The 27,963-nt window shown below is 38.7% G+C and overlaps 1 protein-coding gene across 3 annotated transcripts in view; it reads left to right on the top strand.

Moving 5' to 3' along the window:
- The window catches only part of CRACR2A (calcium release activated channel regulator 2A), a 51,485-nt gene extending 35,637 nt beyond the window's left edge, over positions 1-15,848 (top strand). For 2 of the 3 annotated variants that reach the window (XM_056495592.1, XM_056495610.1), the window contains 8 exons: positions 346-437; positions 1,180-1,513; positions 5,150-5,282; positions 7,237-7,318; positions 8,287-8,401; positions 10,028-10,129; positions 14,706-14,782; positions 15,731-15,848. In XM_056495592.1, the coding sequence (XP_056351567.1) occupies positions 346-437; positions 1,180-1,513; positions 5,150-5,282; positions 7,237-7,318; positions 8,287-8,401; positions 10,028-10,129; positions 14,706-14,782; positions 15,731-15,821 (1,026 nt within the window). In that variant the 3' untranslated portion in view covers positions 15,822-15,848. The remainder of the gene's footprint in view (positions 1-345; positions 438-1,179; positions 1,514-5,149; positions 5,283-7,236; positions 7,319-8,286; positions 8,402-10,027; positions 10,130-14,705; positions 14,783-15,730) is intronic. The other variant, XM_056495601.1, reaches the window with a different exon arrangement.
- Positions 15,849-27,963: the final 12,115 nt, after the last annotated feature.

Raw genomic sequence — 27,963 nt, 5'->3', positions numbered from 1 at the left:
GTTCTAGAAATACCCTGGTGTAAGGACACTAAGGCCACTTAGTTTGTATTTGCTTGTGTTCTTAAATCCTACAAGAAGCTGCTCGTGTAAAAAAAATATCCATTTACTTTTTTTTCCCATAACATTGTGCTGTTTTATTTACAAAGCAGATGCATTTTGCGGGATCTGGAGTTCCCTGTTCTGATTTTTATCAATTGGAATTCTGAAGCATTTATACCTCTAGGATTTTCTTCTACTCTTTTTTTCTTTCATTTGCATTGCATTAGTTGCATATTCAGAATGAGGGTAGTTAACCATAATGAACACCAGAAGTAAATCAGTAAGAAGTATTCTGTATTTCTGCAGAAATGCAAAACAACTGTTCCAAAAACCAGCTGGAAGCAAAGATCAGGGTCTATCATTGGGAAATACATAGAGGGCAAGATGCTGCCTAACAGGTAGGAACTTTATTTCATGTGTTCCCTGCTTGAATATGAGACTTATAGAAAGAAGATGTGGAATGCTTCCTTTCTGATACTTTTGAACTTTTCAAGAGTGTATTTCTAAAGTGTCTGTCACTGTAAGATTACTGTGCTCATTAATAAATTTGAAAATGAAGAGCGAAATTTTAACATAAAACAAGTGTGCTGTCTGCAAGGGCAAGAGATTTCCCCCACTGTGGATAGGTGTATGCTGGGAGACACCAAACCTTGTCCATGACCCTGTGTTAATGGGGTACAATGTTGAATCTCCACTAGGACTTTTTTTATCTATATTAAGCAAACCCATATCCCTCCTATCTACTAAAGAGAGAATTCGGCTGCACATAGAAAGGATCTCGCTTGGGGGCTCTTTGATTCCTCCACAATGGGAGTGGAAGGTGGGAAAGGAGAAAATCACAATAGAGAAGCTTACTTTAGCTCTTCTATGAGGTTAGAATTTATGTTAATTGAATGTTTTCCATTCTGGTTCAGGTTTCTCCTGTAAGTTATTAACTTTCCCCATTATGTTTATAATTATCGATATATATACACATGGTATGATGAGCTGACTTCTCAGCAGACACTGGAATGACTCTCCTCTGCCTGCTGTGATTAGTCAAAAACATGGGAGATTAAATTCAGTTATTCAGATTAAATTCAGAATAAAATAGCAGATCCATTGTATTTTTGTTATGTACTTTCTTTTTTCTCTGTCTAGCCATTCATTTGAAGAAGATGATATTTTCAGTAACTCAAAGAGAAGGAATTCTGCTGGACTGAATGGAGTTCTCTCTGAAGAGCCTGATGCTGGAGTCCCTGGAGGAATACCTAAAACATCACATCTTCAAAGAATAATATCAATTGAAGAAGATCATCTACCCCAGCTTCTTGACAGGCTGGTTGATAAGCAGCTGAGCAGATGGACTGGAGAAGACGAAAATGCTTTTGAGGTGGAAATGAATAACAAAGACAGAGAGCAATCAATGGAACACTACTCATCATCATCATCATCTTCTAGAGAGCAGCCTGTAGGGAAGGAAACACTGTCAAATGTAAGAGGACAAAGGAGACCTCACCTTGAGTAGAGTGTGAAGTTCTGAGCCCTATGATTTGAGGAGAATGTGAAGGTCCTTGAATGCATCCAGAGGAGGGCCACAAAGCTGGTGGAGGGCTGGAAAATGTGTCCTGGGAGGAGCAGCTGGGGGCTCTGGGTTTGTACAGTTTGGGAAAACAGGCTGAGGGACAACTCCCTTGCTCTCCACAGCTTCCTGAGGAGGTGAAGGGGAGAGGGAGGTGCTGATCCCTTTTCCCAGGATCCAGCAATAGGATGTGTGGGAATAGTTCAAAGCTGCCTCAGGGGAGGTGCAGACTTGACATTAGGAAGCATTTCTTTAATGAGAGGGTGGCCAGACACAGGAACAGGCTTCCTAGGGAGGTGGTCCATGCCACAAGTCTGTTAGTGTTTAAGAGGCTTTTTGATAATGCCTGTCATAAAATGCTTTAACTTTTGGTCAGCCCTGAAGTGGTCAGGCAGTTGGACTAGGTCACTGTATGTCCCATCCAACTGGAATTCTTTTTTATTCTATTCTGAAGCACCTTGGATGCCGTGAAGGCGTGTCAAAGGTTAATGTGCTGTTCCTAGAATCTAAAATTATTTAGTTTCCTGTATTTAGGTTGAAGCATGACAAATTAAGCCATTACATGAAGTGAGGGATGAAAATGTACTGCAGACATGGGCTGAAGGTGCAAAGAAGGGAAACTCAGCCTAAAGGAGTGGTAACTGCAGACAATGTGCACACAGATTTACATTTGAAGGACTGTTTAGGGAAAGTGAAGTTAAACCTTGTTATAGATGGTACAAGAAAATCCAGTGGAAGCTAGAAATTTTCTTAAAAAAGAAACAAGTTTTCTTTGTTGTTTTTTGTTTTTGTTTTTTTGTTTTGTTTTGGTTTTTTTGTCTAGTTTTTTTTTCCCCCTGCAAGGTACTATTTCTCATATTCTGATACTTTTGAGTCAGCTTTGGTAACTGTTACATTATCTGAGAAATAATGAGAGGAATATCATTACTTTTTAATTATTTTTGAAAATACTTTTATTTAGCAAATTGAAATCCTATATTTTTTCAGCTCTAGCTTTTATATGCACATTAGCAATGAATTCACCATCAGTAATAATCCTTAAAACAATATGCTGGAAGGTACATTTCTTTGGAGTCTTAAGTTCTTTTTGTACTGCTATTTCTTCAGAGTTAGCTGTGCTTGTTTTCTAATTTTAGAATCATTGTTAAGGATTACTCATTTTTAGATTCTTGAAGCACATATTAAAAAGATTAAAGTATAGGAAAAATTGGTTTGCTTGGTCATAATTATATGGTTCTTTTAGAAGAAGCAAGCACATCTTAAAAATTATGATAGAATTATGCCATGGTTACATAATAATTTCTAAGTGGTACCTTTTAATAAAACATTGAGGGTATAGAAAAAAGCTTCATATTTTGAAATATTTTAATTCAGTGCATGCTTTTTGCTTGATGTATGACTTATTTTGTATCACTTTTTCAAAGCATGGCATCACTGGACTTCAGGATGACAAAAGTCAGTTAGCTCATCCTATCTTGCTAAGACCAGCCTGTCCTGCCAGCCCTGTTCCAGTCCCTTGAAAGCTCATCCTTTCAGCTGGGTAGGAACTAGATCCTGTTGGTTATTGCAACTTGTCTGCAATGGCTTTTTGTATGACATGGAATGTATGCATTCCATGATGTAATTGCTTTCTTCAAGGAACTCAGACTCCCAGCTGCTGGCATTAAGCCTTCCCAATAACCATGTATTCGTGGCAGTTCAGCTGCTAATCCTCTATGACCTACTGCATAGGTGAGTAGAACCAATGTTGGCAGCAGTGCATGAGGCCAAGCTACTGCTGTTTTGTCTGGGAGCTGACTATCAGGTGGAACATTTTTCTGAGTGGTTGCAAAGATGAAGTTAACATTACCAAAAATGTCACTGGGAAAGCACCTGAAGGAACCCTAATGGAAATTAAAGCAAGATTTTCTGTGCATGAGATTTACTTCCTCTTCCCTCTAATCTTTCAGTATGGAATATTAATTACTATGTTTATACCTGTAATCTCCCACATTTGTGTTAAATTGTACAAAAGCTAGGTGTGTTACTTTACCTGTCTACTGTCTATATAAAGAATGTGTATGACCACCAGGGACAGAGTGTTTCAGGTCATGTAGCCCATATATTTAGCTATGGTTCTCAGATGCATTGTGATAATACTGTCAAGCTGATGACTGTATGTTAGCTTGTTTTATTTCCCAGAGCACACAGACTAATAAGCTGGGAATGGTTTTCAGCAGGACTGAGAATGTGCTTTGTAGAAACGCATGTGTGCTGCTAGTAGCCTATAGTTGCTGTGGGGTTTAGAATTTTAATAGAAAATGAAAATAAAAAACCCCTCTGTAATTGTGGCAGGCTGTGAGCCCAGCTCATGAAAGAGACATGCATTTTTTGTCCACAATATTTACAGCAGTGAATGATTTTTTTCGCACAAAGGAAGACAGCGGCTCAAGCCTTTGTTGTTTGGGGTTTTTTTCCCCATCAAGAGCAGCTCTCTATTTCTTCATCTTTCGCTAAGACTTCTGTGTATTTGTAGAAAACACTTCCAAGTGTAGACTTCAATGTCTCATTCAAAGGACTGTCAGGCAGTGAATTCAGTTCTGACGTCTTCGTGAAGGCAGCAGTCTCATGGATCCTGCACATCAAATGACTGGCAAATGACTCCCTCCTTTCCTTCCTCTCCCTCCTTTCCCTCTTCTCTTTCCTCCCAATCTACACCTTAACAAGCTAATGTCAGGACCATCAATGATCTTGCTCCCTTTCTGCAGCATTGAAAGCAAACTTTCTATCTCACTCTTCCTTCACTGTTACACAAAATAGGAGAGACCAGCAAGGGCACCCCCAGCAAACCAGCTGGTGCTACAGACTGCTTCCCCAAGCAGCTCCTGATCTACATACAAGAGGATGATGACCTACTTGATAGAAGATATAAATATTTTCTCCAGCATCCACTTAGCTTAGCCTGCAGTAAACAGGACCCGGATAAGCAGAACAAATTGTTGTTCCTTCTGCTTAAAAAGCCAAATGACAGAAACATAGCTGAATGTTTACAGCCTGATTAACAGATCTAATTCTCTGTCTGTGCCTTTCCTCCATGCTTCTGCCTGTAATGTTAAACAGATGTAAAAATGCAGTAATTGGATTGTAGTTCTTGGCTCTATGGTAGTAGCAGAGAGAAGAATCTGGTGGCATAAGCCAAAAAATTATGACTTTGCTTCTGTTATATAGATGAAGATGCACTGCTTCCTCTGTGTCACTGAGCAGAGCTGTGGGAAGCTTTATAAATTTTGATTTGTGGCCATGAACATAGACTGTTTTATTTTGTCAGTTTCATGTAAAGGTTCATATTCAGTACACTTCCAGAGCTCAGTGCAAATCACTGCACTTCAGATGATCTGGAATGATGCATGGCAAACATCTGAAATGCTGGGTTATTTTAAGAAACAGAATATTGCTTCATGAGTAATGAAGAATATGATAGGATAAAATCTATTCTTTTCCCCATATCAGCCTGGAGAGGCAACAGGATTTATAGAACAGTTAGAGGCTAATTTTTGCTCTTACTTGAAGGAGGAGAGAATAAACTCTGTCCCAGAGCGCTTATTCAAGATCATTTTTGTGGGCAATTCAAGTGTTGGAAAGACTTCATTCTTAAGAAGATTTTGTGAAGATCGTTTTTTCCCAGGCACAGCTGCTACTGTAGGTAAGTTTAACAATATAACTATTATTATTTTTGTTCTGACAGTACTTAACAGTCTCTACTGAGATCAGGCCCTGTATTATAAAACAGAAACATACAGATGTTGTAAAAGTAGGACATGCAAAGTGAGTTCTTCTAAACTGGAAAGCACATAATTGATGGAGAGGTTTCAGCATAGATTCTGTATTGAAATCCTGGCCAGCACTGAGACAAATCAGAAAAATTCTACTGATTTCTGTGAAGCTAGAATTTCCTTACAGATCTCACAGTTCTGAAACAGATACCCTGTCCTCTGAACTGCACTGTACTAACAATTCCACCTTCATATCTCATTGCTATCCCTCTAATTTGTTTTAGAAAGAAAGTAGAATATCTGAATCACCTATTTGAAGATTTAATCTTATACTAATCACCAAGAAAATATGTCAGACCAGTGTTCCCAAAGCCAGTTTTCAAAGCCTACATGATTCTTGTCTTGCCTGTAGCTGTAGACCCAGCTTTCTAAAGTCAGACACAAAATCAAGGTACAAAACCTCAAGTATAGGTTTTGCAATTTTTTGGTTATTGCAATGCAGCTGGGTTAAATGACCAGATTCTTTCTGCTTAGCCTATATTCAGGCCTTACTTATTCTGCAGCATATATGAAATAAAACTTACCCACTTCAAGGTGAGTTTAGTAAGGTCCTAGTTTTTACTGACTGTATCTTCATTAACTGGAATGGGAGCTTTTACACCTATCTGCTGCTGTCTGTTCATATATCATATAGATCTAAAGGCTGTGTCCTGTCCATGTTGCCCTGTAGTTGGCTGATACACTTCTCTACACTCTGAGGTCTTACACAGTGTTTGCAGTTTTCCAGAGGAAATGAGCCTGAACTTTTTCATCTTCTGGCTGGTCATCCAGGGCTTTTGCCAAGGAAATGGCAAGAAAGCTTTTGCCATAGCTTAGATTTAGTGTTCAGATCAATGAGTTTCACAGGTGTGGGCTATGGCTGGCAAGGTACAGACAATGGAAAAGTCAAGTGAACAGTATGGAGAGGAGTGTTCTCAATGATTTTCTACAGAATAGTTCAAATTTCTTTCCTTGAGAAAGAAGCAATGGAGATATCCTCCATCCAAATTTTTTAGTTGCCTATTGTCAGAATGCAGGCATAGATACTTCTCCATTACTGTCACTGGTAAAAATCCCATTGTTGTGGAAAATGGCCCCAAAGATAGTGTTATTGGTCTACCTAGATCCCTTCTAGCTTGAATTATTCATTGATTCTGTGATTTTATGAAACAGTTCAACATGATACAAAAAATTGCAGGTTGTCATTAGGAGGAGGTAGCGACTAATACTTAAGACTCTAATTATTGTCATAAATATCCAGAAAATACTTACATTGTCACAGAGGAATTAATCTAAAAGTTTAAACAAATGGATTTTTATCTCTACTAACCTAAGTGAAGTGATCTCATCTTCTACATTATAAATATGGGAAGAGGTTCTCCATGTATTCAGTCCATCTATCTTCAGCATTTATCGTAGTTTCCACTGTTGCCTGTGCCATGCCTTGTGTTTTTTTCCACTAACTGAAGCAAGGTCCCATGTGGTTAGCTCAGACTAATCTAACACATTTCACACAATTGATGTTATACAGAGAATTCCAGGATAAATGGCTTAGACTGCTGTGGGCTGTCAGATGGACCATTGACTCATGCTCTGTGATTTGGAAAGTGACTTATCTTGCATATTTTGCAAAACTGAAGTACTCTATTATCATTCATTATTTTATTGCTGGAGGGCTACAAGCAAATAAAAGCTCTTGTCGCCTGACAGCTGGAGACTCTGGACATAATTTTCAATGCAGTGCCTATCTTTTTACTTTTCTGGAATTGTTGTGATTTGCTGGATCCAGTTTTCAAGGATCAAACAGCTTGTAAAGAGACAGCTTACCTTGCATTTCTGTTGCAGGTGTGGATTACAACGTGAGAACTGTCACGGTAGATCACACCCAGGTAGCGCTGCAGCTCTGGGACACAGCTGGTCAGGAACGGTGAGGAAGGTTCTCTTGTGGCTTAGCCCTGGGAGTCAGCCCAGCTCTGGAGCTGCTCCCACACTGCCCCATCTGCTGGGATGGAGGAGGGAATTGGAGGGATGAAAGTGGCAAAACTCCTTGTTTGAAATAAAGGCAGTATGATGAAATTTAACTCAATGCCAGTCAACACCCGTATGCATTTGAAGGTCTCACTTCCTTGAATTACCTGTTTGAAGATTTTTAAGTGTGGACCCAATCCTGCTTCTTGGGAGAGGAATAAATATAGGAGCATTCCTAATAGAGCCAGTGGATTCACAGCTTAGCTAATCCCCTTGAAGCACTAATGTGCTGATTTGCTGCTATGTCCACTGAAAAACTGCCAGTCTGTAAAAAAGATTCTTAATTAAGCTCTGAAAAATGTAGTACCATGCTATTTCTTTGGGAGGAAGACTGCTTTAAAAATGCACCTATAATTATTTCTATAGCAGAAAATGCCTTAATGGATTTAAAAATAGGTGTTTATTTTTTTACTAAAGCAGTGCCAACCACTATAGTAGACCTTTAGATTTTTATAAGGTTTCAGTGGTAATTTCCTTCCCCATCTCCTCACCTATTGTGTAATTTTCTATTACTGAAAGCAAGGATGATAATGACAATCTACATTTTCTACATGAAGCTTGGGAAAAAGGTCTTGAAGAACCTAGCTTTAGAAGACCACTTAGTAAGGGGAAATTTCTGCTCCAAGGTTAAAATGAAAGAGGTGAGAGAAGGTGAGATATGCAGCTAATTATCCAGCCTAACCCAGAATTAGTTAAAGAAGGCAGGGGGAGCTTTTCCAGACACTTTCTTTTAAAAAATGATTTTGTGTTTTTAATTTTTTTTCCCAAATAATTTATTTGCCTTTGCATGGAGGAATTATTATAAATTATAACTTGTCAGATTGTTGCTTCTGTTGAAGAGGGCTGTAACCAGATTCTTTCTTGTAGGTACCGAAGCATTACCAAACAGTTTTTCAGAAAAGCTGATGGTGTCATTGTGATGTACGACATAACAGCAAAAGACACATTCACAGCTGTCAAGCAGTGGCTGATAAGCATTGAGGTAACTTGACATAGCTTTAAATCTAAACCCTGGTGTCATTCTCTACCTTCTTCTGAACAAGGGCTGTTAGCAGGGTAAAACAGAGAGCACCATGTTTCTTGTATTGTCAAAGTAATGTTTTTGTTTGTGAGTTTGGTCTGCACTGTTGCCAGTGAAGTTGTTTTTCATCTCTATTTCTATGAAAAAAATCATAGTTCCAGGGTTTTAAGGACTTTGAATGAGTGGTGGGAAAATCCCAGCATGGAGTCCTCTGATTTCTCATGAAGGGAGCTGAGCTGATGACTCCCACAGGATCACTGCTGGCACTAGAGAAGTGTTTTGGATCAGTGATTGTGATCTGGTGATCACCGATGATCACTAGCAGTTTGATAATGAGGGGTGTAGTTCATGGAAAACAGACTATATAGTGAACATAAGCCATAAACTTAGAACTATGTTCTACATTAGTGCTGTGAAACTGCCTCATGAAGGACCGTTCAGTTCCCTGGGGATCATCCTTTCAACCACTTGGAAAAAAAAATTGCAGTCCATGCTACTGAGTGACATCAGTTAATTAAAAATTAAAACATGTTAAGAGCATAAGCAATGGAATTGCTTGTGGCCAGAACAAAGAGTAAAAATAAAACTGAGGCAGCTGCCACAAAGGGCTGACTTGTAGCAAGAATGAAGTGTGACTTCCTGTTTGCACACTGAAATAGTGAGGGATAAATCAATATGCAAAAATCATTTAGTGTGATTTTATTTGGCATATGCTCTAGTATAACACATTGTTTTCCAGAGCAGACAAGAGGTGGCTTTGGGAGTTCAGATCAGGACTCAGTAATTTAAATGCCTCCAAACAGTCATAGTAATCCAGATATGAGGAGTACTATTAGCATGCATTTGGAGGAACAGGCCCATGTTAATTATATGATCTTAATAAATCAGTGGCGTGTTTTAATTCGGTATGGTAAAAGCTAGAGGAACATTGCTGATATTGATTGAGAAAAATAGAATATTGTGGTGAAAACTTTTTCCCAAGCTGTAATAGTTCATTTTTCTTTACTAACTAATTTTTGTTTGCTGCAAACTGTTGCTAAGTTGGACATACTGCCAAGTCCATTTATTGCTGTAGCATTCAGCCCACCTAATGAAAGCACTCACTGTGATAATTATAATCCTTTTCAGAATGAATTTTGATTTCTGTGTATTCTATGTACTTTTTGGGGACCCATTCTGTGTATTTCTTCACTATTTCATGAAATTCATTTGGCATAATAGTATACCCAGGTGTTGTGATCATTTTTCCTGGCCATGGAATTAGAAAAGCAGTGGCTGTAAACACACAATATCTGAGCCTGTGTAGCATGGTGGTTTTCTCTCTCCCACTTTAATATAGAGTCTAATGAGCTTCTGTGCTGTTATTTAAAAAAAATCCCTAGTCAGTGTAATCTTAGCATTATGTCTTTCTCATGTCTTTTATCCAACTTCAATTCCTGACATATTTGTAAGCAAAGTGGCACATACCTGGTTTGTGTGAAGTCTTAAATGTCTTGTTATAAGGTGATATTTGTTAGCTTTTATCCTCTTCCTCTGTGATCTTTTGAATTCAGCACTTCAGTTGGTATTTGCTATTTATTCTTGCAGGAGGCAACTGGGGAGAATGTGCCTGTTCTTTTGCTGGGAAACAAAACCGATAACGAAAAGGAGCGCGAGGTCCCAATGGGAATGGGAGACCATCTTGCAAAGGTGCTGTACTTAGGGAACTCCTTACAAGGCTTGAAGCTGAAGGTTTTAAAATGGAGTCTCAGTGTGTCTAAATTCACAGAAACACAGATTAATGTTGTCAGACAGGTATCTTTAAGGATACACTCTTCAATTCAGCCTTCAGTGATGTAAGTGCTGATAATTATAGTACTTACAACACTGCCTAGATAAAGAGAACACTCTAAAACCAAACCAATCAAATAAAAAACCCTAAATCAAACCAAAAAGTGAGTGGAGAAGGAAAATATTTAAGAATTCAGTCTCATTGTGTCTCTTTCTCTCTTATTTCTTTTTCTCTATTTTTTTCCATGCTGCTTCTTTTCTATCTCTTTTTTCCTCCCTTTTCTCTGTGAAAGGATTCTTAAAACAGAGATAATTTGGGGACCTTTTCTCCCTCCTACCTCCTGTAAAACTACAGAAGACCATCTGTTACTCCTGTGGTAGGAGTAGAAAACATGTTTACTTTTAGTAACTTTCCATCAAGGAGATAAAATAAGTAGAGTTAACAGTCTACAGCTACCAGAGCACTGGTGATCCATGGGCATAATTTAAGCATTCAAGGGACTGCAAATACCAGATACTTGTTTATATTCTTGTGTACCATGCCCATCAATTTTTCCTTTGAATCTCTCTATACAGTGCTTATAGCTTGAACATGAATGCCTGCAGAATATTCATTTATTTAGAAATAAGTCATCAAAATATTGCTGAATTATTCACTGAATTGCTAGAAATATACGTAAATTAATCAGTGTGCTGGTTTTCACATATTTACCTGTTCTGCCTTTGAAAATAGATTTACTGCCAGTAATAAAAATGGTATTTTCAAAATTTGAAGTGCAGCTGAATTGTCTTCCAGGAAAGGTTGCTGCTAGGCACCTCTCTGTAACTGAAAGAATTAGGGCCAGATCTCTTTTTATCTCATTCCGATTATTCACATAGCCTCTTGAAATTATACTTCCCTATTCAGGTATGTGTCCATTACTTGTTTTTTCAGAAAGGATTATCAGCCTTTAACTTTATCCCCCAAAGTTTCTCCCTTTATGAAATCAGCTTTATTTTCTCGTGTGTGTGGAAATGCAGATAACTTTGAGACTCTGGAAGCTAGGAGGACTCCAGGGTGTAACACTGAATCCTTCTGTGAAAAAACAAGTGACACATAAATGCTAAATGGACAGAGAGTAGGTGTCTTGCATGTCATCTTGCTCTAAAAAAAACATACTAGTAAAACAAAGATGAATCATTCTAGTATGTAGAGCTCACAGCCCACCAGGCTATTAATTCTAACATGTCATGCAAGAAAATAAAATGTTTTGCATAAGTAAAACAAAAAGTTGTCAAATAAGATGGTTATAATCAAATGAATGGATCTGAATGACTCATTTGAATGTTTGAATGTGCTGCCTAAGGTAGTTAAAAGAAGGAATGATTAATGGCAATGGATTAGTTGAAAAGCAGCATAGATATAATTAAATTATAATAATTTGCTTGCTGAGCTAATTATAACCATGAATTTTAATGAAATATTAATTCTTGCTAAATGGCCGTGTAATTCATATGAAACCACATATCCCTGTCTCTGTTACCATATGCAGTATGCACTGTATTTTGTGAATAATCCCATGAACTGCTCCTTAAAGATCCCAAATACACAGGGCTAGATGCTGAGCTGATACTACTTTGTATAGCCACATTTGGTGAAAACATGCTCTTCTTGTGCAGACCAAGAATCAGTTTAGCCTGTTGGCCCTGAAGTACACCAGTTTTAAGGGCTGTTTCAATGTCTTATGGGATGGAATTGGTTTTACCCAGCTTTTTCTGTAGCCAGAAAGGCACATGTACTTTCAGGGGACATTTCAGCCCAGCTGTATTAACCCTTGCTTTGCTTCAGTCCCACATCCTACAACCACTGTACTGTGCTACAGCTTTGGTCAGAAACCCAAGGGCTTCCACTGTAATACACTTGTCACATAACTTCTCTGCAAGGTGGGCAACACAATTAATTTTTAAAAGGAATGATGGCAGCCTGAAGGGAGTTATCTTTTAAGAAGACTGGTAGTTCCAGTGTGTTTGCTATACCCCATGAAAGGGAGAATGGAATGAGCTCAGGGATTGAAGTCCATTTGACTTCTTTTAGCAGAGAATCCAAAATGAAAACTCCATATAACAAATTTCTCTTTAGCTTAGCTTGATCCAGTGATCAAGAGTTCATATGAACACAACAAGAGAGAGTATTGAGATCATGTTGTGTGCATTCAGGTTCAGCCAATGTTCTGTTTGAGTGGAAAAATGTAAGCACTGCCAATTATTTAAATAAAATTCCTTATGATAAAGGTGCTTCTCAGGCATGCTTATATTTGCATGATTTTGTTTTGGCCCTGCACATACTTCCTGAGTGATCTTAAATGGGTCAATAAATCCTTCTCTATTGCTGTTCCTCAACTATAAGATAATAATACCTTGTCTAGCCTTGGCTTTTCAGAGTGCATGAGTTTTATGGAATGAGGACTATTTCTGTGTATTCATACAGTGTCTGTCTCCTTTGTCAACCTGTCAGTGTCTTTCTTACACAAATACTGCTAATGAGGGAGCTATTCTCAGACTGATGCTACTTTACAGGACAGAAAATTGCCCAGCTCTCTCTGATAATAATTAATTTTCCTCCTTATTCTTTAGATGTCTGCTGATTTGTAGGTAGGTTTTTAAAATGAAGTAATTGCCAGTGGTCTCCAAGGTTAAATAGCTAATTTCTGGATGGAGAAGGATGGCATTTCATTGCTTAATAATTATATGTGTCCTGCCTGCTCCTAGTTTGTGCTCCTTGTGTATTCTATCGTTTCTCTTTGAATCAAGGCAATGGCATGTTGTATTTTCAGACTATCTCCCCTTTCAGACAAGAATCTTTTTGCTAGACTGAGAGAATTAAGCACTCATTATCAATTGAGTTTAAATTGTTATCTTTCCATCCAAGCAATTTATTGAAAAATCCATTCAGATTCATGCCAGCTCACTGAGAGCACTCCTCTAGTGACACTCTGTTGTATGTGGGGAAGATGCTGGAGTGGTATTACTCTCAGCTTGATTTACATAAAATACCTATGAACTGACCACAGCAGGTTTTCTATTGGAGTTCTGATCAGCTGAACAGAAAAAGAGAGTATAATTTTTCTTTCAAGCTTCTGTTTGCGTAACCAGCAAGAAATTTGACCTGGTCAAATTTTATCTGAAAACTTTTCTAAGAAAAGTAAAAGAATCATAGGGTTGCATCATTATAATGTTACACATCTTTTAAAAAATTGATAAAATGTGTGTGTCTATTCAACACTAACATTGCCTGATTTCTTCCTTCTCTGCTTTTTTGTGCTTATCTGGTCATCAAGAAATTATTGCATGTTGTTCAATCCTGTTTTTCATTAGAACAAACAATATAACCATGGACAACATATTCAAACCTGACACTGGATAACTCTGAAGCCCTTTTTTAGAGCTGCTAAAATAAAATACTGTATTTATGAAATTATTTTCCCCACTTTTGTCTCTGAAATTTCATGAAGATGACAAAATTTTCCAAAACTCGTGGAATTCTGGAAGTATGGTATATAGGAAAAAAAAAATCAAACCAAACTCAAATACCTGGTCATCTTGATGAAAAATTTTGAAAACTGAATTATAAGTGTCTTCTGAAGACTAAGTAAATAAATATAAGTGCAGTAACCACAGTTAATAATGAACAAAGGAAAATATGCAGACGTGATTGTAATTTTTTAAGGTACTGACTTACCTGAATTTTAAGCTACTGCTATAAATAGCAATAAGACACAGAGAAAAGTGGAAAGTGAATAGAAATTTGGAATTTGAATGGGTAAAAGGACATGTAGTAATACCACAGAGGCAATGTTGGTGACCTTCATTGCAGTAGATTGTGAAAGTAGACAGATGTCTATTTTGGAGGATAATCTGTCATTCCCTTTCAAACTTCACTACCATCAGAAATTGCAGGTCAGGCTCTTGTGCAGATGATCTCTTGCATTTGCATTTATAAGAATTCAGCTGAAGGGCTGAGAATCTTTCCCAAGACCTGATCATTCACCCACTGTTCCTAATTACAAAGCTCCCAGAGGAGTACAAAACTGAAACATGCAGGCTGACTGCAAAAGAAGGTGCAGAAAAATTTCACAAGTACAAAAAGATGAAAGAAGATTTACTGGAATTCTTTTCACCTGCTCTGTCCAGCACTCAGTGATGTGGGAATTGCCTGATCATCACAAGCTAAGTTCACAAGACTTAGTACCTTACAATATCTGTTTTCATTTAACCTCTTAATATCAAAAGCCACTCTACAGAACAAATATCTGCTAAGAGAAGCATATAGTTGTTATTTGTGAGGCATACTTGGAGGCTTTTTTACTCTTTACTGTTAGCTCTAGAATTAAAATCTTAAGATGATCTATTTCTCCTCCTTTATTTTCGTATTTCAGTATATCTGTGTTGCTCTTTTTACAGCTGGAATGAGACATTGTGCAAAAGTAATTGAAATGGTCTTTCTCTTTGATTGTAGGATTACAATTTAATTTTCTATGAATGCAGTGCATATTCTGGGTACAATGTGGAAAAGTCTGTGCTTCACTTAGCTAGGTAAGAAGAAAACACAAACTCAGTTTTTATGTGCCTGACTGCCCTGTAACTGATGACATTGGGAATTCTCTTTGTTTAATTAGTTTTATGGTAAATGATATGATATGATTATATTATATTAGTTTTATATTTATTAGTTTTAGGTACTCAAGGTAGTGAAATATTCATTGCTTTTAAACTCCTCTGTAGCCTGACCCTGTTGCTTTGACTGAGCAGTTGCTCAGTCACATAAAGAGTTACGCTGGAGAAACTCTTTATAGATCCAGAAATATCTGGATTTTTGTTAGGAAAACTGAGGGCCTTGGCTGTTGTGATAATTCTTGCAAGAATTTCCTGAAGGTTTGGAGAGAAATTCTTGAAAATAGATGCTGCTGACTCCTTGCAGCAGGACATTGGATATGCTTCCTTCTTCCCTCTGCTCATTACAGCTCAAATTCTTCTGCCTACCTGGGGCTGGGAGAGAGGAAGAAGTGGATTTTTGAAGTTATGTAAAGGCTAGAGGTAAAGATACAGGAAAATATGGCCCCTCTGAACTACTTACAGAGGTGGAGACACTGGTAATGAGTTGGCAAATCTCTAATATTTTTGTGGAAATCAGTGAAATTTTGTGAAAGTATTGTTAATTGATAAATGTCTAGGCAGCCAGATTTTTTTTTAGTTTTGTTCCAGCCTTAAAATAAGTCATGAAAGTCTGTTTCAAGTCTCTGTAATATGAAATAAATATTAACAATCAGCACTAACTAGTAGATTTTTCTAACTAAATGAGCAAAGCTTGTTGTGTGATGCGTCCACCATAATTATACTTTTTTTTTTGTTTGTTAATTCACAAAATTTTATCTTCTGTTAAATCTCTGGACAATTTTATACTCTTGGGAAAATGGTTTTTTGTTCTATCTCTTGTGGGTTTTATTGACTTTTTTTCTCACAAGTATTCTTTCTTTGCCCTAGGATTTTAAAAGAACATGAAGATAAAGTGAAAGAGAAAACCATCGAACTTCAATCTGATACGAGCAAAAAGTCATGCTGTATGAGGCAATAAAATATTGAGGCATGTTTAGACAAGTCATACATTTATACAACACTACCTGGCACTATCAGACTTGCTTTCACCTTCCAAATATTTCTTCTGCTGTGTTCTGAGTGTAGGTGTAAGTGAAAGTTAAAATCTTTTTATGATCTGATCTTGCTTTTATAGATACTGCCTTTAGTTAATTGACAGTGTATTTGGGGCAGTAATAGTCTTTTATTCTGTTTGATGCCTAACACCACTGAATCCTGCTTTGTCATCAGGCTTAGAGAAGCTGCCACATTATTAATAAGAAGAAATAATTGTATGGGAAGAAAACTATTTGGAATATGAAGTAAATTCTTACCAGTGTGAATGACCCAACTTCTGAATACTGTTGATTTAATTTCTGTTCAGACCTTTAGATCCTGATTTTGTGCTAAACTCTCTTCACAGTTTTTTAAAAATTGTCATAGGTGTAGTTGTTTGTAGTTCAAAACATGTTAAGGCTCACTGAACAGCTCTTTGTCTTCAAAAGTCTATCACAGAAGGTGTCAAAGAAAATTTTGGAGGTAGAATTTTCAGAAACAGCAGATCTTATTTTGAGGAAGATTTTGAAAACTTACCAGCATTTAATGAGCGAAAAATCTCATAAAAATCCAGTGAGATATTGCTCTTTTAGCAATGCTAAGAACAAATTCCTCCTCATGTAGCTAAACACGACTGATTTTTCAAAAGCAACTGCCACACAACATTCCTCCAGGGCCTGATAGCACTGAGACACAGTTTGCCCGTGGGGATGCATTTCAGAAAATCATGGCCCACCCTGGATCATAAGAAATGCAAATGTCAATTATCTTTTGAAGATTTTGTGGAATATAAATGGAAATAAGAAACTTGAGTGTGTGTCACCCAGCCATTACATGATCAGCAATTATTCCTGGTGGGATATGTCTTCACTGCATCCAGTTATTTGTGGTAAGCATTCAAGAACAAGTATTCACAATGGTGAGCTTGTTGGGAAAGTGGAACCCATGGCATAATTTATTTCATTAAAATATCACACAAGATGGTAGATTTCATTATATAAAACTGTTGCAGACATTATGTTCTAAATCTATTTTCTAAATGTTTTTAAAAAGTTATTTTTCATTTAACTGATGAATCAAGATGAAACTGAAGATGAATGTTAAACACTAGCTCAATAGGGAACTCTATTTTTGGATAAAAATTTTGTCAGTAATTAATTGTGCTCTTGGGATTTCAGTCTGATCAAAGATGTTTACCTAGTTCCAAGAACAGTATAAAAGGGGTTTATAGACTTTCCCCCGCCGCAATTTCTATATCCCTAGCAACACTCAAATGCCCTTTCCTATGAGTTGGGTTTCCTTCCCTATCAGGTAGAATAACCAGGGGTTTATTTCTATCAGGAATTATGAATGAACTAAGCAGCCCAGGATAAGCTGATTTTTAAGAGTTTTTCTCTGATTGATTCCTGAGAATCTGCTTGTCCAAATGAAAAGATCTTCCCTTGCCTTCAGTGAGGTGCCGAAGAAGCTCTAAAACACTAAAGGAGCAAAATGAGTATCCATTACTGAAAATCAATAGGCTTTCTGTTCACTTCCCAGGGTTGCTTCTTGGAGTCCATTACTGGCTGTGGAGACTTGAGTCACCTTATCGACTGTGGCATGTTATCCATCGTGGAAATCTTAGAACGGAACCATCTGTGTTCAATCCTGTCTGGAGCTGAACTAATGCAAACCATTAATTTAAACATCAACAAAACCAACACTTTATCCCAATTTCAACTAGGAAAGAAGTGTCATCAGTTTAAATAGGGGCTCTTCCAATTGACTTTGAGTGATCTGTTCCCCCACCAATATTGGAACCAGCAATATTTCCTCCAGCCTCTCTCAGCCTCAAGAAAACAGTTTGAACCCTTAATTTCAGCTTTCCTGCCCATGATTCTAGCCCTATATATGGCCAAATTCAGATCCTTAACTTCTTTTTCCCTCAAGTTCATCTTGATTTTGAAGGACAGTGACAGGTGAAGTGGATTTTCTTTCTGTGACTCCCATGGGATCATTTTTATTTGGGTGTCTTTTAGCATGCACTGAGACTCTGCCAGCAGGATGTACACAGTTTGAGAACAGACAATGCTAAGAAGCAGCTGAATCCTGGAATGAGGGGGATTTTTTCTTCTACAGACAAATCTGGTGCAGCCTAGGACCTAGGCAATGTCTTCCATCTCAGATTGATAGCTGTGGCCATTCCAGCCAAATCCCAAGCTGAGTACACATTGCAAAGGTGCAGATACACACACAGCACCAATGTCATCAGCCACACAGACAACATAGAGATTGATGTCTTCACTGCTTGTCACCCACGTATACACAAGCAGCGCTCCTATAAATATTAGCACAGATAACCTAATCCTTCTCTTCCTTTCCAGCAGATCAAGACTGAAGTTTGCTGATGAAAACGTGCGTGTAGACAACTCCTCTGTCTTGCAGTGCTCTCTTTCTCCCACTGTGCCCTGCACCTCTCCCCAGGATCAAGCAGAAAAAAAGGTTTAATGAAAAGACCGGATGTCCTGCAGCTATGGGGCACAAGGCTCATTCAGATAAATTCTGACCAGCAGCTTCCCTGCATACAAGTGATCCCTTTTATTCTACCTTCTCTTGGTTTTTTTTCCATGCTTATTCTTCTTCCATCTACCCTGACCCCTTCCCTTCTCTGTCCTTCATTTCCCAAAGAACTTGACCCTTTGAAAGTTGCCTTTTCCCTATTAATCAGGTTTTCTACATTTTTACCTACATACTTATTTTTTTCTACCATTTCCTAAGTCACCTTGAGTTTACATGTTGTTATTGATATAGTTGCTGCGGTGCTGCTGGCCTTCCAAGTTTCCACTCCCAAAAGAGTTCCAACTATTCCCCTCCAATTTTTTGTGAAGGTACTGTGTAACTCCCCCTTATCCACCTGGGAAGTCCAAGCATTGCTCACAGTGCTGTCTGTAACAACTTTCAGCTTCTCGCTCTGTTATTTGCAGTGTTCACAGTTGCTTGAGTCATGTCCAGGGTTTCTCATGGTCTATTTAGTTATCTAAACTTCAGGCCAGGGCTTACTCACCTGAACACACCTGAACAAACAGAAGTTACTGCTGGATTCAGGCTCACTGAAGGCAGGTATATAACATGCTACAAGGCTCTACTCCTGGACAGATTCTGCTGTCCAGCTGGCCATCAAACTGGTGTGGGGATTGTTGGTTTCCATGCTCTTGGATGCTAACTGTGTTCCTGGATCTTCTGACTCTCCACCAGGATTTCATACTCCATGACAGTATTTTTTTCAGCTCTTCAGAAAGTTAATACTTACTTAACAGTATGAAGCTTGCTTTTCCTCTTTTTTTTTTTTTTTTTTTTTTTTTTTTTTTTTTTCGTTTCAGTTCTCCATTGGGAGAAATTTATCTCTGCCTGATTAGGTACCCAATACTGACAAAGCTTTGGATAAGCACAATACAAAGTCAATTTGCATGGCTGTAACAGAGTACTTCTAACCCTTTGGAACTGGATGTCCATGAATTATTGTGTCAAAACATTACCTGTTAAAACAGGTTCCAGCCTGCACAGATGTGAATGGAGCAATATGGAAAAAGATCATTGCTCAGTATAACCTTCTTGAGAGAAGTGTACAGCATCTCCTCACATACCAGATTTATGGAGTAATCTGCTGCTGTTAAAATAGAAACACTCTACACACAAGGAATATGTGAGGAACAGATCACAAGTTTGCCTCTGAAAGAGCTGACACCATGCTGGAGCAGGGACAAATGAGGAATAGGACAACTGCCATCCCTAAACCAAGGACAGCTGGAAGCATTGGGATTGAATGGCTGAAACCATATTACCTGGGGTGGCAGAAGGCATTACACACATCCCCACAACTTCTTGTGCTGACTGTTGGCTCCCTAGACAAATTCTGACGGAGTTGACCCCACAGTGAAAAAAAAGAGAGCTGAAACTTGGGAGCAGAGGAGAGAAAAAATGTACATGAATACATTTGTCTAATGGTACACTAGACATTAGTCTCTTTTTCTTTCCCCAGAACCTCAATCATTGAAAAAAGATTTGTGTACTTTGGTAGTAAATTAACTCAAGTAAAATTTCCCAACTTGGGACCATTTTTGTTTGCAACATCCGTATATTGGCAGAATTTTCTATCATGTGAGATCCTTTTGGAACAAATCCACTTTATCATCTGCACAAGTGGAATCTTGTTTTAGAAAGCAGAAACATGCTCATAAAGCTCATCAGTGGCAACTTCCTGAATTCATCCGCAGCTGTTGAAATAATGGGTCTTTTTGATTATTGAAATTACAGGAATTGCAATAGCACTCATACACTTCTGAAAAAAGAAGAGAGTTGGGTACTTTGGCCTGTTTACACATTAAGCAACTAAAATTCTTTTAATATGAAGCTAGTAAAAGGTACCTGATTATTATCTGGTGAAAATAGGCTTCTCAAGGGGAGAAAAAAACCAGCCCAGTAGGTTAAGTTTACAGGGCAGGTATAACAGTTAATTTCTATTACAAATCTGAAATATTGTATGCAGTGGCATTGAATCCTTCCAAACATACTAAAAGCTGAAGGACGTTGGATTAGTCAGATAAGCATTGCTTATTTCCTTTTAAACACTGAAGCAGGAAGTGTTTCAAACAAGTCCAGCTATACTGGACAGCTGTGTTTGGCTTCTGCAGTTGTCGGTGCCTCTTCTGCCACATCCTTCTCCTGAGCACAAGAATCATTACAAGAAAAACCCAGGTTCAGAGGAGCTTTCTCACTGGAAATGTCTGGTTTTCATGGGTTGAACAGGAAGGGAGTAGTGAATCGTGTGGAGCCCAGACATTCAAGTAACACATTATATGGCTCTGTATCTTACTCCAGCGCTCCCGTTACTTGAGCTGCTGTTTGTGTGTGTGGGGGTAATGGACAGTGAAGACCCTGCTGTGCTTTGTGTGGCTGATGGCATTAGTATGTTGTGTATGCATCTGCACCTTTGCAGTATGAACTCAGCTCAGATTCTGACTGGGCTTCCAGAAGGGAAGAGCAGAAGCCAGTGCTACCATCCCTCTATAGCATTCTGATATCCCATCTTTGCCTCACTTTGTGAGTTCCATGTTCTTTTGCTCAGAGCATACATAAATGCGCATTTTAAGGTCTTGTGTCACTGTATCCAGTTTAGTTTTTTTTTGTTTTTTTTTTTTTTTTTTTCTCTCTTCTTAATGATCTCGTTACTCTCGTGAGTATTACCAGCTTTGGAACATCAGTCTGCCTATTTGCAGGATTCAGTGCTGCTGCAGCACTACACTTAAATCTTACCTTTTCAGAGCAAATCAAGTCTATGAATTTGGAATGTGAATATTGCTGTGACTGTATAGCAACTGTTAAAGCTCAGGTGCTGCTTTTTTCAGAGGGTAGAGTACTGGATAGGTTTGCAATTCTTTATTCCTGCCAGTTTTTACTCCTCCATTTTACCTTTTACAAGTTGTTAGAACCCTGCAGCAAGCCATATTAAGCCTTGGCAGACTCTCAAGGGAAAAAAATAATAGAGAAAAGAAGAAAAAGACAGAATTCTCTCCTGCATTAGTGAGCTGAACTAGCCCAGCAAAATCTGACAAATACCACACTTAGTGGGAGGATATGGGCGGAAAACACAGCTAAGATCACACTTTTGAGAAAAGAAGTCTAGAGGGGTGGGCAGCCCATTTTCAGTACCATGAAGGTGTTTAATTGACTTACCTCTTTGTAACCTCATCTTTAAATACCAATAAATGGAATGGATATGAACAATGTTTCTCAGGCAGCCTTGGGAGCTCAGTATTGCTGCAGCCAAACACCAGTTTGGATACCTCAGCTGGGGGCTGAAAAGCCTCAGGACGAGCAGTGCATAGCACAGAGGTAAGGAAGGCTCTCAGCTGCAAGGTTCAGATGCCTCCCCTGAGAGCCTGAGTGAACGCTTCTGTTCCTGCATGGCCTTCTCCCAGTTCTACAGGTGCAAATGACTGAACTGCATTGAACTGCACTACTTGACAGTTTTGAACAAGGTCCTTTGAATCTGGGCTATTAAGGCTCATCAGTTGTCATAGCAACCCTGTATTGTATGGATTTATATTATGAAGCTGTAATAAGGCTGTTGCTCATCCCTCCGAAATGAGGCATAAATCACTAATGCAGCTTCTCAGTGACAGGACTTCTTTAAGTATTATTCTGACGCAGAAACTGATTTGCATTAAATGACATTTCTGTCAGAAAGACGAATGATTGGAGTGAAACTTTCTACAGGTATGCTATTGGCATTTTTATTTGCATCCCTCTGTAGAGTCACCTTATACACTGGAATAATTTGTGTCATTAGAAGCCCCAGGGGAGGTTGTGCAAGGAATTACTGAACTCAGGTAAAATGTGTGAAGCCCTTGCTCTTGGCTTGTTCCATGCAGGGAATGCTGCACAGCAATCAAGTGCTGCTCAAATGATTAAATAGTGAATTTTTGTTTAATATTTGTTCCTCACTGACATGATTCTTGTGTAGAACAGTAGCTAAATGTACCTTTCTCTCATTGCTGTGCAGACAATGCAGCTGTGCAAACATGGTATACTTAGATTTCTGTAGGGTGCTGTTGGTCAAGAAAGTGAGGTCACACAAAATTACAGACATCAATCAAATGATTAAAAAGTAACTGCTGTCAGGTTTCAAAATGTAATGCTAAATAAGTTAGGCATGCTTTATTTTGAAGAGATTTCTATCCAATTTGCTGGTAACTCATAAAGTCCTCATCCTTGGAAGTTTGCTGAACAGGTTTTACATAAAGCCACAGTGATTTGACATAGCTTTGAGGAAATTTCTGCTTGACTAGAAACCTCCAAGGTTTCCTTACAACCTACATTTTGGTGGTACAGATGGAAAAAACCCCAAACAAATAGCATTTTAGTTAAGCGGACTGTTTTACATGTCTGCTTTGTATACCAACATTGAAGCCCAGCAGTTAATTTAAGATCACCACAACATCTGCAACAGATCATTTAAGGGTGTTATGAAAGCACTGTGTGGTGCAAGACATCTCTAAGAAAGCAAAAGTCTGTCCTGTCTTCCAGAAGGGCAAGAAGAAGGATCCAGAGAGAATGAGCCTTACCACAATTCCTGGGGAAGTGGTGGACAGCTAGTCCTGGAAACCATTCTGAGATATACAAAGGACAAAATGGTGATCAGGAATAATCAGTATGGAATTACAATGGGGCAATTGTGCATAACGAACCTGATAGTTTCCACAATGACATGTCTGGCTTGATGGATGAGGGAAGATTCATGGATGTTGTTTAACTCAGCTTTAGTAAGGCTTTTGACTCTCTCCCATAACATCCCCATTGACAAGATAACAAAGTGTTAGATAATTGGACAGGAAACAGCTCTGGAAACCAGCTGAATGACTGGGCCCAGGGGCCTTAAAGAAGAGAAAACTCAAGAGGGATCTTGTCAGTAAATGTAAATACTTGATGGAATTTGGGAATGAAGAGAAGGGAACAGACTCTTCTCTGGAGTACCCAATGACTGTAGAAAAGACTACAGGCACAAATTGAAACTCATGGAATTCCATCTGAACCCAAGAAGTTATAGTTTCTTTTTTCCTGTGGAGGTGTTCAAACACTGGAATAGTTTTCCCAGAAAAGTTGAGGAGTATCCATCCTTGAAGATACTCCAAACCTAGCTGTAAGTGGTCCTAAGCAACCTATTCCAGCTTGTCTTGCTTCAGCAGTGGGGTTGGATGTTTTCAAGAGGTTGGTAAATCACTGTGGTACTTTCCATCTTCTAAAATTCGAGCTGTTTATAAATGTTCAAAGTCTTATAGGACTGGCTGCATCTCCAGGCCAACTAGATTTATCCTCAGTAAAAAGGACACAGGACACACAGGCAAGTAAGAGATGAGGACATCTTAGTAGAAATGTTTGATAAAGGTCTGGTTTTGGTTTATAAGCAGATTCCACAAAGGGAATCCTATATATCACTGAAGTACAAGCTAGAAACTTGTCAAGATGAAGGTAAAGAAACAGCATATTATGCCAGTACTGTTTGAGGAACAAGAATGGGAAGGACATAACAAAGTAGCAATGTTCTGGCAAGCAGAAGTGAATTTTACATTTGGACCCATGAACATTAGGTTGCAAAGGTCTAGGAATTTGCCCAGATGGAGAGTAGACATCCTGCTGTGTAACAGAATTCCTACTTAATGGTATCATTTAACAGCAGAATTCAAACAGAAATTTCTCTCAGAAAATGTTAGGCCTTAATGTCTTTACTACTTTCGTTAGTGGGTCATGTCAGGACAATTTGCCTAGTCCGCTGAATATTTTCCAGTTATTTCCTTAAGTTCTTTTCTCGGTTGCCTCCACATCTTTACTGGTAAAGGATACCTTCATGTTTTGAGTTCTGCTGCTTCCATACCCTCAATTCATAGACCAAAATGTATTGTCATCATGTGTTTTGTTGTTGGCTACCTGACATACAAATGTTATCCATCTCATACTGCTGCTTCAGCTTCACACAGCACTTAGGTTTCTTGGAAAGCAAGCAATAATGAGGTTTTTTTTTCTGAGATACTCTCTTGGTGGTGATAATAGCAATTATATTTGCTTCAATCATATCTCATTAGCTAATGACATTGATTTTTCATGCCAATAAATGTGAAAAATATGCCATGATGGTGATAAAGTGCTTCTGCTAACTGATTGGCATTGCAAGTTACTGTTAATAAGGCAAGTTACATGCGCCTTTCTGGGCTGCCATTCCATATTCTTGTGTCAAAATGGTAGGGCATGCATGGTTTGTGATTAAATTCTGCTGTGACCTTAACACACCATTTCTGGTTCTAGGGCTGTGTCTTACTGGAAGTGCTGATGGTTCATTTGCGTACATGGGAAATGGCTGGACACAAAAGCACAGAACCCAGGGCAAAAGAGGATGTTCTGTTTTTCTCATGAAGATTTAGGGGTCGGCTCAGGCTTGATCTTGCTGATTGATGTGTTTCTAAAAGACCACACTTGATGATTCAGAGGAAGGACTTGGATTGTAGCCCAAACCTGTGTGCTGTTTGAGGAAGTAAGACTGGTTTTGTGTTGCAGTTGCTATCTCAAAGCTAACATGGTTTGTTTCTCTTTCATAATCACACTATAGTATCTCCCCAAGGTTTCTCAAAAAATATTATCTTTATGTTTGCATAATCACTAATCCTCATGGTTTGTTTCCACTCAAAAATGAGAAAAATATCAAACATACATAGAAAAGAGAAAGATAAGGGAGTCAAGGAAATTGTATTGGTACCTGTAAAATCTGAAAGACTTGCAAAGAGAGCAGCAGAGATTTCAAAAATTTTGTGATCATAAAAATCTTTTTCTTTCCTGTCAGTTGTATCTGGACCCTAGAATATTTTTTATCTGTCTAAGAAATGGGTGGTCTGCTTTAGCAGTCATCTCTGAGCAATGGTCTGTTTCTTTCTCTGTCTCAACCACGTAGAACACATTTTTTACCTTTTTTGTGCCTATCCCCAGAAGCAACAGCTATTTTCAGGGAACACTCTTGTTCCCTGTAGGCGTACTACTGCCCTAGCTCACCCCAGTCATCATACTGTGAAGAAATACCAGTTTTCTGGGAAATCTCTAGCTGATGATTCATGTTCTCTTTACTCTAAATGTATTGTTATATCAGGTCTAAAGCATCAGATTTATTTGTTTAGTTGCTTTTTAAAAAGATTTGTAAGTATTGTTAATTCACACTTAATTTCTAGGAAGTTTAGATGCCATCTAAGGGCTTTGTCTTCTACATGACTCTCTTGTGTGCTTAGCAGATTAAGATCTGAGATGATCTCTGAGAAATGTTGAAAAGAAATGTTTCAAAAAAAGGTAAAAACCTCCCACTTTTCCAGCTGGAGCTAGACTGTGAATGCTTCATGACTATTGAAAAAGAAATCACCTGGCTTAGTTGTATATTCCAACTATGCAGGTGCACACATTGGCATAAACTTAGACCTTATACAGCCAATTGAAATTGCTTATATAATGTGTCCTCCATGCCACCAACACAACACAGTAAGAAAACTGTTCTCTTTTAAGTAGTGGTCCTTGGGATTATATTTATCACAAAACTCTTAGATGCATTTGTTAAGCAATATGTAACAGCAAAAAGATAGACCGTTGGGGAAAAATGGAGGAGGAGGGATTACAGGTGGATAGGAGGTGGAATTCATATAAAAGGCTAGGATGCAATCATGGGTTTTGTAGGGAAGAGGAGAGTTACCATGAGGGGACTAAGATGGCAACTAATTGTATCTTCCAGTACCTAATAGGGAGTTACAGTGAAAAGAGAGCCAGGCTTTTCTTGGGAGGAAAATTGTAAAATAACAGGAACCAACAGTCCCAGGTTAAAACAAGAGTAATTCCAGTTGAATGTTAAGTGTTCCTGTGAGATTATCACAACACTGGAACAGCTGCCCAGAGAGGCTGGGGAGGTTCTTTGCTCTTGGAAATCAAAGAATCCCTGAACAGTTTGGAAAGGACCACTGCAGGTAATGTAGTCTAATACCCTGCTCAAGCAGAGTCCCTTAGAATCCATTACTCAGAATTAGTTTCCAAATGATTTTTTAATATTTCCAGGGAAGGAAATTCCAGAACCTCTCTGGCCAATCTGTTCTAGTGCTTGGTCACCCGCACAGAAAAGTTCTTCCTCATGGAATCATAGAATATCCTGAAGTGGAAGGCACACATAAGGATCATTGAGTCCAACTCTTGGCACTGCACAGCACAGCCCCAAGAGTCACACCATTTGCCTAGAGTGTTGTTCAAACACTTCTTGAACTCTGCCAGGCTTGGTGCTGGAACCATATCCCTTGGGAGCCTGTTCCAGTGCTCAGCCACCCTCTGAGTGAAAAACCTTTTCCTGATATCCAACCTAAACCTCTCCTGACTCAGCTTCATGCTGTTTCCTCGAGTCCTGTCACTGACTGGAAGGATGCAAAGTTCAGTATTTTCCCCCTCTGCTTCTCTTTGTGAGGATGCTAAAGAGGTTTCAATGCACAATGAGGTTTTCCTTCAATCTTCTGTAGGCTGAAAAAACCAAGCAATAGGCTCATGTGGAACTTTCTGTGCTTCAGTTTCTGCCCTTTGCCTCTTGTGCTATTGATCAGCACCACTGAGAAGAGTCTGGACTCATTCTCTTGGCACTCTCCCTTAAGGTACTTAAAGACATTGATGTGGTGTCCTCTCAATTTTCTCTTCTTGAGGCTGAACAGGCCCAGCTCCCTCAGCCTTTCCTCACAAGAGAGATGCTCCAGTCTCCAGATAATCCTCATTCCCCTCTGCTGGACACACTCCAGTCTCTCTTGGACTGTGAAACTGAGCACTCCAGACTTGCCTTCCCAGGACTGAGTGAAGGGGCAGGATCACCTCCGTCAACCTGTTGACAGTGTTCTTCCTAAGGCACCCCAGGATACCATTGGCCTTCGTGGCCTCAAGGACACACCTCTGGCTCATGGCCAGCTTGCTCACCAGCATCCCCAGGTCCTTCCCTGAAACCCTGCTTTCTAGCAGGTTGGCCCGGTACTTTCTAATCTTTCTAAAGCAGGGATCTATTCTTCATTATATACATAGAATGCCATGTATCCTTTATAAACTTACCTTGTAAGTGAATTAAGTTATCTATAATGAAATCTTTATGTGTTAAATTAATTTCTGGATTAATATTAAATTTAAAACAAATCCTGTTAGCAACAATCTCTGAGAAGGTTCTTCAAATCAGCACAGTGGTAAAAACATGTCTTGGGTATTACTGGGTAAATATTACCACCTTGGGTAATATTCTTGTTCACATTTTAGACAGTTTCAACTCTTATTAGAAGACTAAGATAGTATTAGAATGCTGCAAACCCCTAATTCCACACATAGAAAGGTGCCCAGAACAACCTCTGCAAAACCCAAACCTGAAATTAATGACACCTGGCAGGGAGAATTGGTGCTGGGGATAAGAAGTCCTTATGAGATTAGAGCCATACTATGCTGTTCTTTAGAGAACCTTGGGAATACAGAGTGACCCCTCCCCCCCCCCCCCGCTAAAACTAGGGACTATTTCC

Source organism: Oenanthe melanoleuca, chromosome 1 (assembly GCF_029582105.1).
Source record: "Oenanthe melanoleuca isolate GR-GAL-2019-014 chromosome 1, OMel1.0, whole genome shotgun sequence".
NCBI lineage: Eukaryota > Metazoa > Chordata > Aves > Passeriformes > Muscicapidae > Oenanthe > Oenanthe melanoleuca.
The sequence above is the reverse complement of the archived record's forward strand: the minus strand, read 5'-3'. Positions and strand labels throughout refer to the sequence as shown.